This window comes from Lissotriton helveticus, chromosome 5_1 (assembly GCF_964261635.1).
Source record: "Lissotriton helveticus chromosome 5_1, aLisHel1.1, whole genome shotgun sequence".
Taxonomy (NCBI): domain Eukaryota; kingdom Metazoa; phylum Chordata; class Amphibia; order Caudata; family Salamandridae; genus Lissotriton; species Lissotriton helveticus.
The window spans coordinates 2,023,189,077-2,023,202,211 of record NC_136065.1 but is presented as its reverse complement, the minus strand read 5'-3'; the positions used below and the strand labels follow the sequence as shown (position 1 = coordinate 2,023,202,211).

The window sequence follows — 13,135 nt, the reverse complement described above, 5'->3', positions numbered from 1 at the left end:
TTTTAACAGGTGTTGTAGGTCCTCAGTAAGTGTATCCTCTTCATTTGACACTCTGGACTCGAGTTGTGTGATCAGAGTGTTGTGTGTGTCAACCTGCTATTTTACATGATCTAGCTGGGATGGTACGTGGTCTAGCTTTGAGAGAGCAGGAGAGATCTGATGTCCTCATCTTGCATTCTTGTGTCTTCGGTCTTTGTGGACTGTTCCTCCACTTCTAGCGGCGGTTCCCTATGGCGTCCCATACGCCTATTTTCAAATGATAGCTTGGACTGTTTTGCATCCGTTTCCCCGAACCTGCCAGGAGTTAGGATGTGGTTTCCGCGCAGACTCCAGTTGGGGGGCACGCATCAGCCTTATAGCCTGATGTGAATTTGCCAGTTTGTTACTGGCTTGCGCACAGCCCCTCTCCCCCATCCTGAGGGTAGTAACTGTATTGTAGGCCCATGTAGCAGCGTTTCAAATATCACACAACGAGGCACCCTTAAGAATGGTCCAGGATAAGAAACCCCTCTAGTGGACCACCCATGGACAGAAGACGGAAGAGGACAATGAGTAGCCTAGTAGATCAAGAGAGCTGCAAACTTCACCCATTGAATCAGAGTGGACAAAGATGACTTGAGGCCCTCCCCAGAGAAACCATATGTAACAAACCAGGAATCTACCTGTCTCAAACCACTAGTATGATCCAGTTAGATGCGAATGACCCTCAACACATCCACATCCTAGGACAAAAATCACTTTGGACAGGGAAAATGCTAAAAAAGGGGGAAAGCCATGAAAGTACCAATATAACCAGCGCTATGACAAAAAGAGAGTCCAGCAGAAAAAAGAACCATATCAGAAAGGAACTTAAGGTTAATAGAAATCAGGGGTTCAAATGGAGGACCAGTCCAAGCATGAAGCACCAAGGGAAGACCCAAAGCAGGAACCGGGTAGTAGGAAACAGGACGCTGAATCTAAAAAGTCCCCAACAGGCAAGACACCGAAGGAGAGACAAAACCTGCATCAGAACCCCGGCAGGCAAGAATGGCCGGCCATTGGGTACGGAGAGTGGAGACCACCTGACCCATGCCAAAACTCTCCCTCCAAAAATCCAACACACTGAGAGAATCACAGGAAGAAGAAAACAGACCATTCCCCAGACACCAGGAAGCAAAGTTCATCCAATGTTGACGCAAGAATTCAGGGTCGAAGGCCTGTGAGACAACTGGATCCTCTGAACCAACTCAAGCAAATAACCCTGGCTCAACATATCCAACCTCTCAAGTGCCAGACCCTGAGCAGGAGGCCAAGGAGAGAGGACGTGGTGAGTAGAGGAGCACATGGCGGAGATGGGACTAGGGGAAACTGCGAATGGGGACATACCGCTAAATCTAGAAGAAGGGGAAACCAGGACCGCCCGATCCAACCAAATCTTCCTAAGAGCCAAGTTAATCATGGGAAAAGGGGAAAAGGTGAACAGGAGCCCCTGGGACCACAACACCTTTGAATTGCTGGTTCTAGTCTTATACATTCATTGTAAAAAACAAACCTTCCCCTTCATTTTGGTGAATTAGTGCATCCATTCTTTAATGCCTCTACTACAGCTGTTGCTGTGTACTTTTTTAAAGTTGCCGGCTCTGGCCTTGTCTGTTCTTTTCTAATTGTTTTTAGAATGATACCGGATTTTATCCATTCTTTTTGGTGTATTAAGAGGATTTCAGCTGCTGTTATTTCTTATTTGTGACATTCTCATCCTATTTCTGCTTCACCACAATGAAAATTCCTTTTGAAGGCCCTCTGGAACTAAAATTACTCCAACACTGTGCTTTAGAATTTTGAAATATGTTTAATGCAGGAGCTGGATCTTGACTTGTGCCTAACATTCCGGCCTATCTGGTTTACCACTACCTACAACCCATATTCCACTGCCTCTGTTGCCCCTTTGAATATGAACTGGATACTTGCAGACACCCACTGCCTTGGATTTAACTGCTATTGAGTCCTATAGTGACCCATTTTCAATTCTGTTTTTTGGGTTTGCAAGTTCCCCACAAAGTGAGGTGTTAACCACTCACCTGAAGAAATATGTGGATCGGCCCATGGATCATGGAATACAGCCTATACAAACACAGAAGCAGGTTGCCTGGTAATTATTTAACCATCGACTGAAAATGAGGATCATGTCTGTTATTCGGAACTTGTGACAGGGGCTGTTGATCAATCACGTTTTGTTGACTTAGACTCCTTTTTTGAGTCCCTGGCCTTTGAATTGGCAAGTTATTTATTATTTATTTGTGAGTTTATATAGCGCTGGAATCGACTCCAACTGGAGTATCTCTGCGCTTTTGGGCCGGTTAACATACACAGAAGAAATGAAAGAAAATGCTGGGACTAAATCTAATTTTTAAACAATAGGGTTTTACGATGTTTTCTGAATTTCAGATGTTCGGTGCATAGTCTGAGAGTCAGAGGGAGTCTGTTCCACAATGTGGGTCCTACCACTGATAGTGGTTTGCCTCCGTGCCTGGCTTTCCTGGCGCGAGGCACTACCAGTAGGTGGTTATTGCTGGATCTGAGCGATCTGGGGGGAATGTAGGGGATGAATTTCTGTTCCAGGTAGGTAGGGCCTTGTCCATTTAGGCTCTTGTGAATCAGACAGCATATTTTGAATTTTGTCCTTTGTCGAATGGAAAGCCAGTGTAATTTGTTTAAGAGTGGCTTAGATGCTGTTCTTGGAGGGGCATTGAGAACTAGGCGAGCCGCCGTGTTTTGGACTACCTGGAGTCTAGCCAACACTCCCTCATTGGCGGAAAGAAGCAGGCCGTTGCAGTAGTCAATTCGACTCAAGATAAGGGCCTGCACTAGGGTTTTCCTGAATGAGTCAGGCAGCAAGGGAAAGATTTTGCGCAACATGCTAATGATATGAAAGCATGAGCCTGCAACTTGGTTGCTGTATTGTTTGAGCGATAAATCCTGCTCAAGGCGGATCCCTAGGTTTTTAACGACCTGTTTGGGTACCGGGACCGTACCAAGATCAGGTGGCCACCAGTCCGGGGTCCACAGGATTCTGGCCTCTCCGAACAGCATAACTTCTGTCTTGCTGACGTTGCATTGTAGATAGTTGGTGGACATCCACTGTGCTACAGCCTTCATGCCTGCTAGGAAGGAGTTTTTTAAATCAGCGGTGAGGGTTTTGAAGGGAAAGAGGAACTGTGTGTCATCCGCATATGACACGGGGATGAACCCAAATTTGCGCATCACTCTTGCCAGGGGTGCCACGTAGATGTTAAAGAGTGTTGGGCTCAAACAGGAGCCCTGTGGCACCCCTTTTGAAATCTCTACCTCCGCTGATCGATATGCACCCATGGTGACAGTCTGGGTGCGATCAGATAGGAAGTTCCTTAGCCAGGCAAGGGCTTTGTTCTTTATTCCCACGTTCGACAACCGGTCAATAAGAATATTATGTGACACGGTGTCGAACGCTGCCGACAGATCCAGTAACACTAGGATCACAGAGTAGCCTTTGTCCTGAAACATGTGCAGATCGTCAGTAACAGACAGGAGGGTTGACTCTGTGCTGTGTTTCGGCCTGAAACCAGATTGGGAATAGTCCAGGCCGCCAGCTGTTTCAATATAGCTGGATAGGTGTCGGTTGACATGTTTTTCTGTAAGTTTTCCCAAAAATGGTAGCAGGGAGATGGGCCTAAGATTGGCTAGTTCGGTCCATGGTATAGCAGTGTTTTTCCTAATAGGCCTTACTAGTGCCCTCTTCCATTGTCTGGGAACAAAGCCTGTACTAAGTGACAGATTGACAAGTATTTCAATAGTAGGACATAAGATTTCCAGTAAGGTGGGCATTAATCTGGCTGGGATAATGTCAACAGGGCTGCCGCTTTTTATCTGCGTAGTAAGTACTGATAACTCCTTTGGAGTGATAGGGGAAAAGGTGTCTAGGCTGTGTGTTTTGATTATGTTCTGTGTCGTGAAAGGCGAGAGCTACATCTGTAGTCATTATATTGTTGGAGTTGACTATTTTCTCATAGATGGTGTCTATTTTATTCGAAAAAAATTGAGATATATCGTCACAGAGCTTTTGTGACGAGATCTCGGAGCTTTCACATGCTGCCGGTTTGACGAAGGATTGTAGTACTTGATATAGGACCCTGGGAGAGTTGCCTGCGTCCATAATTTGGGATGCTATGTGAGTTTTCCGCGCAGTGCGGATCGCTTTGTGATAGGTAGATAGTGAGTCCCAGTAAAGGCTTCTGTCAGTCGCCAGGTGGGAGGTTCTCCATTTCTTCTCCAACTTCCTAGCTGCTTGCTTTAGTGCCCTGAGGTTGTCAGAGAACCATATTTCTTGTTTGTTGGCTGGCCGGGGTCTAAATTGTTTTAAGGGGGCTACAACATCTATGGCAAACTTAGTTGCTTTTTACACAAGTTACACAATGGTTTCCTCAGAAGCACTTTGATTTTATTATTTTTCCAAATTGACAATTCTTTTTGATCTTTAGAACATTATTTTTACAAGTTATGTTTTGAGTTTGTTTATCTTTGTAGTTACATTAATATGATTTAGTACTTTCTATTGCTCTATTATCCTGAACAAAGGGAGGGTGTTGGGTGTTTCTTGCATAGACCATTGTCGTTTTTCCTGGTAGTTGGCCTGGTAGGGCAGGCTGCAGGTCACTCCTATTTTTAAACATGTTACTACATAGCGTGCTTATTATTCTGCTAGTTTCACACAGAACCGGCATTTTTTCGTGTTTTATTCCTTTCCTGGGATTTAATCTGAATACAGTAGACAAGGTCAAACAGCAATGCCCCTTGTTATTCTCTTGGGTAAGACATTAGCACTGAGATATAACAAGAGAATGGAGCTGCTGTTTGTGAACATACGTCTTGTCATATAACTGAAAATAATACAATGAGCCAAGGTCCTGAGGCAAGAGTACTGCATTGGCTGTAATGTAGGACGTTCACCTATCAATGCGAAAATATGGCGTCTGCAACTAACCCTAGAGATCTTCTAAATGTAATCATTTAGCTTTAGTAAAAAGTGGGTAGGCTAATCTGTCAAATAAAATGACAGGGCTTTTTTGATATCTGGTCTGATAACTATGCTAATTATATTTTTGGTAGGCATTTGTTTTCTAATTGTGGCACTACCACTGCATCTTAGAGCACAGTAGTTAAATAAATATTATAAACTTGCCTTGTGTCTCTTATTTATCTTATTGTGGAAACGTAAGAGTGAGAGAAAGCAAATGGGTGTGTCCTGTTACAGCGATCACTGAGAGGTCCGTGATGTTGTGTTTGGGGTGCCAACTCACTTGTTTCTCTGGAAAGGTTAGGAGGGAAGGTTAGTCACTATAGCTAGTCATACCTTGGCTCATCAATACTGAGGTGGTATGGTGAATCAGTCCCTACATGCTGATGTTCTATGGTCCAGAAGCTTAAATCTGTTCCTAAGCAGAATCCTGCAAAAAGTTCAGCTGATTCAGCAGATTTAGCTGGATGGGACACTTATATGTAGATAATAAATACATCAACATCTACATTTTGAATCTGGCTCCTATAATATGGCACCTGCTTCACTTCCTTATTCATGAACATCTATTCCTTAGGGGTTCGTTCGTGACGTTCTTATGCCCGACTTTTACATTAATACTGGCATTCCTAAACACCTTGAAGGTATAAAAATACCTTCACTTGCTATGGCAAGACACGGTGTGGTTCGGCTACCTACTTGCACGACACGGCTCGCCACAGCAAGTCCCGAAGGAAGTCAATTACCCAACTGACACACTGATAAGACGCTGTCATCCTCCTCTCCGAGAATCCAATTCCAGTTTTTCTGACTCACCTTATGGGGTGTTAGAGATCGAGTCCCGGGAAAGAGATACCAAACTCTCTCATTCTGAGGTATGGAGCTGATTAGAACCTAGAGAAACTTTTGGCAACTCTTGGCATCACTAAACCAGACTACAAGAGCACCTACTTCTTCCCTGGTACTAGACTTAGGTTAGGTACACTGGGGTAGGATTTTTTAGAAGCACCAGATGAGTATTTTAGCCTGTGTTATTTATGTATGTATTTTAATGAATATATGTCATAGCTGCAAGACATGCTATTACAGTATTATTTTATCTTACTGCTAACGCTGTACATTTTATACTTTGCATTCTATCTTATGATTGTAGCAGTTCATATCTCTTGCATGAGAAATAAGACTGTTCAATAAACCCTTTTTATTTAAATGCCTTCTCCCTATTTCTGTGCGACTCTGTAGAAACGAAGCATGCATGATTGACTGAGTGAAACGGTTATCTATTGTTTCCACAACTCTAAGATTATTCCGACTATAAGGGAAACAAAGTTGTCATGTTTATGCACTTGTAAGAAACTACTCCCTTCTTGTTCATTCGAGAAAGTTTCTAGTGACCACTGAGTTAGCTGGCACACACACAATTAAGTTTAACATACTCGATAGAGACATACTGACCTCAGTCCTATGTCAAAACTATAGTGTATATTATTCCAATGCGCAGAGCCTATCAGGGATATAGGAACTACAATACAATAAGTGGCGACGCAAGTGGCGACGCAAGTGACAATGTGAGATCAGCGAAGAGTCGTAAGGTGACAAAAATTTGTGAAATATGTACAGTGAAGACTTTGTGATGAATGATTTAAAATATTAGGATATGTAATAATTGAGCGATTTAATTGAACCACAAGGGTTTTGGCGCCATTAGTTGCGTTGAAGAGTTGACGACGTTTCGATCCTAATCAGTCAGGATCATCTTCAGGACTGGGTAGCCGGGAGGGCAGTGCAGTGGGTGCGGCTCGTTGTGAAAAAAAGGGGTAGAGTTCGGTCCGTGCGAGGCACAGCGGGCAACGTCTGCTTTAGCCGGTGGCTGGGGGGCGATGGACACGGTCCCGTGTCCACAGGTCAGGTGTGAATGCAGTACATGTGGGGCGATGTCAGGCGTAAAGGCCACTGAGGATGTGGGGAGACCTTGAGGAGGAGGTCCTACAGACTCAGTAAGTAAGACCTATAAGTGGTTGGGTGGCGGGCTCAAAATGGATGGCTTGGGCACAGAAGTCTGCACCCGGGTAGGTGTGCGGTTGTGTTGAAAGGAATCCAAAACGGCGGATGAGGGTCTTCCTGGAATTATCTCAAATGGTCCCGGGCGTGGGAACGATGAACCTGTCACAATGAAGTCAATCTAGTTGGTGGGGTAACGCTCAGATCAGCGTACGGCCGCCACAGTCGTGTGCCTAAATGACTCTCTTAATGACACCAATTCAGATTTTGGTGTTTGTTTTTGCATACCTACACAGATCTCAATTTGATTTATGGGTTATACTCCTGTTGTCTTTACAGGCTTACTTAAGAGCGCAATGCATATGCAGTGGTGATAAGAGCAGTAGTTTCCCAGCGGGGGTGAGAAGCACAGCTTTCTCCTTCCCTCTGAGACAAGCGGTTACACATGCCACGTTCCGATGACGCACTTAAGAGTGCAATGGATAAGCAGTGGTGATGGGATCAGTAGTTTCCCAGGGGGGTGAGCAGCACAGCTTCCTCCTTGCCCCTTCCGTCTGTGACAATTGGCAACATGCACCACATTGCAATGATGCGCTTAAGAGCGCGGCGGATATGCAGTGGTGATGGGAGCAGTAGTTTCCCAGAGGGGGTGAGCAGCACGGCTTCCTCTTTGCTCCTTCCCTATGTGACAAGCGGCTACACAACAGCCCAACTCATAGTATATATGTAAACAGTGAAAAACATAAGAGAGACGCAGGAGTAAAAATTACAATTGTTTCAAAGAATTTATACACTTAGAAACTTAAAACAAAAGTTGACTTATTCAATCCTGACATAAATCCTAATGGGAGCAATCCCCTCAAACTACAGGGACATGTTATTTGCTTGATAGAATATAAGCAACACTGGGTTAATGCAAAAGTATACATTTCACAAAAGGGTAACAGTATTTTGAACTGGATACAACAGAGAGACATGGGACTTATGCTTGATCCTAAAAATGATCTTCCAAATTTGTTAAAAGGGAAATTTATATTGCATTGTATTGAAGTGCAAGAAACTATAGAGGGTGGGTTTATCAGAGATACAAAGTCAAAGTTCCCTAAAGATTTTTTTTTTTTAAAAGACTGGGTTGCATGACAACCTTTATGTACAAAATATGTTTGGTTGATAATGCCTGACCAGTGTGGGGGAAAGTGATAAATGTCCCAGTCTCTGTGGAAGATGAAATGTAGTTAGAATTCGAAAAACCTAAAAATAAGGGAGTCACTGAAGAAGTTCAAAGAATAGAGTGGTTAGTGCCTTTGGTAATAGTCATAAAAAGAAATGGATGTTTATGTTTATGTATAGACCTCAGATAGCTTAATAAATGTTTGGTCATGGATAGATATACTTTGCCTAATATTACAGACATGATAATGTTGCTTAATGGTGCAAAAGTATTTTCCACCACAGACCGCACTTCAGCGTACCAACAATGCACATATTACACTTGAGGAAGGGTCAAGTAAAATTACAGCATTCATCACTCCATTTGGAACCTTCAGATATGCAAGGTTACCATGTGGTTTGGTGTCCGTTGCATCTGTTTTTCAGAGATCTTTGGTGAAGGTACTCAGGGACCTCAAAGTTCTGAGGATATGTTAAGATGCTATTCTAGGGCCAGATGTAGGTAGCCAAATACCGGTCGGTAACGGCCGAATTCGGCCGTTACCGACCGGTATTTGGCTACCGAGATGTAGGGGCAGGTAAACTGGGCAAATCGGTAATTTTACCGAATCTGTAAATATACCGGTCGGTAAATTTACCGACCGGTATTTTTACAGATTCGGTAAAATTGATATGTAGGTGGGAACTCTTCTGAGTCCCACAAGGCCTAAGAAATCGGTATTTTACCATCAAATTCAATTTGATGGTGAAATACCGATTCAGGTGTGCATGCACATGTGTGCATGCACACCTGTGCCATATGACAGGCAGACCTGCCCTTAGGGCAGGTATGCCTGCCATATGGCCCCCGAACCTTTTTTGGGGGTGCTAGAGGGTGTCAAAGTGACACCCCCTGCACCCTTGCCAAAAATCGGTATTTACCGATCGGTAAATACCGACCAGTAATGCCCCATTCATTCCTATGGGCTTCAAAGCCCATAGGAATGAATGGAGCATTACCGGTCGGTATTTACCGAATCGGTAAATACCGATTCTTAACGATTCGGTAAATGGAACATCTGGATGTTCCTACATACCCCCACTTCTTATTTACCGATTCTTAATTACCGAATCGGTAAAATTCGGTAATTAAGAATCGGTAAATAAGTTTTACCTACATCTGGCCCTTGGTGTTTAGAAATATGTAGAAGAGCATGCTTGGATGGTAAAACAGGTAATAGAAAACCTAAACTCTCCAATCTCACTGCAAGGTTAGAAAAAGTTGAATTCAGGAAGGAATCAATAAACTGCTTAGATCAGATTACTTAAAGTGAAGGTATAACCCCCAAAGAGGATCTGATTAATTCCATACACAATTTGAAATCACCAACTAACAATGAAGAGTTATGCATTTTTTTGGTTTGGCAGAATACTACAGAATATGCTCAATAATTAGAAAATTGCTAAAAAAGGAACATAATTTGTTTGTGGTTCTGCATGTGAAGAAGAGTGTAAGGAAGGGGTGGAAAGACTGAGTCTAAAAACCTAAGCTAAAGAACGTTGCACCTCTGGAAAATTCGATTCTTATGACAGATGCAAGTCTGAAATATTTAGGAACAGTTTTACAACAAGTTGAACAAGGCTCAGAATGTACCATTTTTTTTTGTCTAGAAGTTTGAAAGGTTCAGAAAAACCATATGCAGCCATAGAAAGAGAGACACTTTTAGTATTCTGGGCTCAGAAAAAGGAAATATTTTTATGGGGGTTGTAAATATGCAATTGGAACTGTTCACAAAACATTGTATGAAACATTAAAAAAACATAATTGATCCAGTTTCAAGCAAGATTACTTAAAGGGTAGTCACTCTTCAGGAGTAAGATTTTGAGATAAAATACCGTCCTGGCGCTGGTAACAACTTAGTAGACAGAAATTTCTGATGAGGAAGCTCTAAATAAGGATTTTGAAGACAATGATAAAAACTTTGATCAGGAAATGGTCTGTGAAGATGGTACAGCCATTGTGTCCGAAGAAAGATGGAGATCTGAATTAAAAGCTGTTTTGCAGTTTCTTAAAACAAGATAGGGTGGTAACAACACAAAGAGCAAAATAACTAAAATATTCTTGAGGAAGTACAGGATGAGTTATCAGAAAGTCAAGGACTCTTACTTTTAGAAACCAGACTTGTAGAGGAATCAGATTTGTTCCTTCTTTTGCTATGAGGGAAGAATTAATATTACTCTTGTACTTCCATGAAGGAAAACACATTAAACCAATCCCCTGGAGACTGGCTCTACAAGACCTCAGAAAGTAGATGTAGGGAGGTCCTTCTATGTTTTCTTCATGACGGAGATGATAATGCGAGCAATTTTTACAATTGCATAGAAGTTTGTTTTCCTTTTATGTTTTGGCCAATGGGGGATACCGCCTAAACCTCTGGTTGAATATCAGTGGTTTAAATTTAGCCTGGTGAAGTAATCAGTTTCTACAATTTGCATGGCTTTGTAATAGCCACCCTTGGCACTTGGTGTTGAGTCAGAGATTCTTTATTTTAAGTTGTTGACTTATTTCCAGAAACCCTGCCTCCAAGCTAACTACAAAGTAGCTGTAAGCACTAACCTTTAGTTTTATTTTCTTTCAAGGGGTGCTTCTTTAATGGTGGTTTTGGCTTTCTTGCACCTGTAAAACAGAGAAAAAGAGGAGAACTACTTGTCATATGAATTCTGTGCCTTCATTTTTGAACAATACAAGAGCATATGAGAAAGAGAACAATAGACTCCAGACTCCTATATCGTGACAGTCTAAGTTTAACCTCATGCATGCTCGTGATAGAACCGCTCCGTCACGAGCCTCGGGTGGGCTCTGCTGGTGACGGAGCGGTTCCATCACGGCCCGGCCGCCCCGCCTGCGCGGCACGTTCTATTGAGTGGGCGGGGCCGTGACGGAACCGCTCCGTCACAAGCACAGCTCACCCGAGGCTCATGACGGAGCGGTTCCGTCACGAGAATGCGAGCGCCGCGTGGCCCACCCTCCCCCCTAGCGCTGCGGCGGAATTGCCGCCGCAGCAAAGGGGTTAATAGAAGTTGCTCACAGCCCAAAGGTGACAAACCCTTTTATTTGTCACTTTTGCATGCCTAAAGTTCGGAAAGAGAAGAGCCATTATTACATTTGCAAATATTTTTTGAAAAGATCTAATCCTTGTAAGTAAAACATGAACTGTGATAATTAGACTTATAAGGTACATCAGTGTTATAACCATTAGAATGGTGAAAAACACAAACAATTCAACCATGTTAATTGTTCTTCATTTTATTCCTAACATTTACTAGTAATCTTACACTAGCGAGGGTCCTATGGTAGTACCCTTTTTCCAGACACAATTGGAATGATCTACCCCATACCTTGGAGTAATGTCTCAGAAAGCCAGCCTCAGTGTATCATCGAACGCACTCCGTCTGAGTGTGTAAGCCTGCACACATCTTGCGCAGCTATCTTCCTTCTTAGAACGAATGTGGGGGATCGCAGGGCTGTATCTCATATACAGCTCTCTGCAACATTGATGATAACTCTGTTGTGACATACGTCTCACCGACTTCTAAACAGACATCGCTTAAAGAATAAGATGCCAGCCTTATATCATTCTGCTAGAGATGCAGAAATACATGTTTACATAATCTGGAGAAATAGAGTTGTCTCCTACGAACACAGAATGAAGCTAGGACATCTTGTTCTACTGTGTGTGTCCCTGGAATAATGCAGACTACAGAACAACAATGTCTATCAAAAATTAATGTGTGCATGCCCTATTCTTGTGTTAGTGAAAAACTTGTTCAAACCACCATCTTAAAAAGATGCTAAGTTAAAAAGGAAAATTAAAGTGGAGCCTGAGTAGAATTTCTATAACAGTGTTTTGACGAACATATGTTATTGTCTTCACTTACTGAAGGTGCAATGGTATCATGGAGGCACACCGTAGTAGCTGACATGTTTTTATTGTTTTCTGTTATAGAGGAAAATAATTATTATATGATAACACATTTTATCTCTGTGTTGTTTAGTCTTGTTGGTACTTTAAAGTCTGCAAGATAAATTAAAATCAGCTGTCATGGAGCCAACAGCTCTCTCCTCCCCACCACCTGATTGGTCACCTACCTGGGGGCAGGTGCTCCCTGGTTCTGAGACTTTTGTCGGTGCCCAATGACCTTGGTTGCTGGATCAATGGGGAGGCCTGGAAGCCTCAATCCACTTGCTCTCCTGCTAAGGTGAGTCCACTCCGCATATTGGTGCAGAACCCCCTGGTCGAGCCTCTTTGAAAGGCCAGCATCCATGTAGTAAGCCCTATGATTGAATGAACAGGCTCCTGCCTCCAAAAACCTAGAACATATTTTGGTCCCTCGTCCCTCTCCTTAATGAGATATGCAGCTCCTGTCTCTCCCCCTTGGGGTCAACAATCCTTTTTTATTTTAAATGCTTTTTTATTCTGAGAGAGTAAAAGCATCCATAAGTGCAAATATTAAAATTTGGCAATTAATATTGTGAAAATGTCATACATCTGATATAAATCTCGTATAAAACGAATGGGTAGAAAAGTGAATAAAATTCAATACGATGAAACGTGAAGTAAAAAACAGGTAAAAGGAGATCGGGAATTATCAGCTTCTTCTACAGCATGATTCCTGAGACACCTTACATTCCAACAAACCCAGCCCTCCTTCTCTCATCCATCCAAAGCTAGCCAATCCCTCCCACCCCTATACCTTGTGAGCCACTTACTTATTGGCGCCCACATTTTGCGGCCTCTCCTGCTTTGGCGCCAACCCTTACAAATATACAGGGTTCTTTCGAGATTGTCTATGTCCTGTAAGGGGCCCAGCCAGGCCTGATAATTGTGAGGATCGACATCCTCCCACCGTGTAGTAATAAGCAACCAGGCTACGGCCACCACAGTAAACATGAAG

At 42.9% G+C, this 13,135-nt stretch overlaps 1 protein-coding gene across 1 annotated transcript in view; it reads right to left on the bottom strand.

The window, feature by feature from the left end:
* LOC144752849 (uncharacterized) overlaps positions 1-13,135 on the bottom strand; it is a 785,061-nt gene that overhangs the window by 553,853 nt on the left and 218,073 nt on the right. Inside the window, exon 6 of the mRNA XM_078640687.1 lies at positions 10,797-10,856. Within this exon, the coding sequence (XP_078496813.1) occupies positions 10,797-10,856 (60 nt within the window). The remainder of the gene's footprint in view (positions 1-10,796; positions 10,857-13,135) is intronic.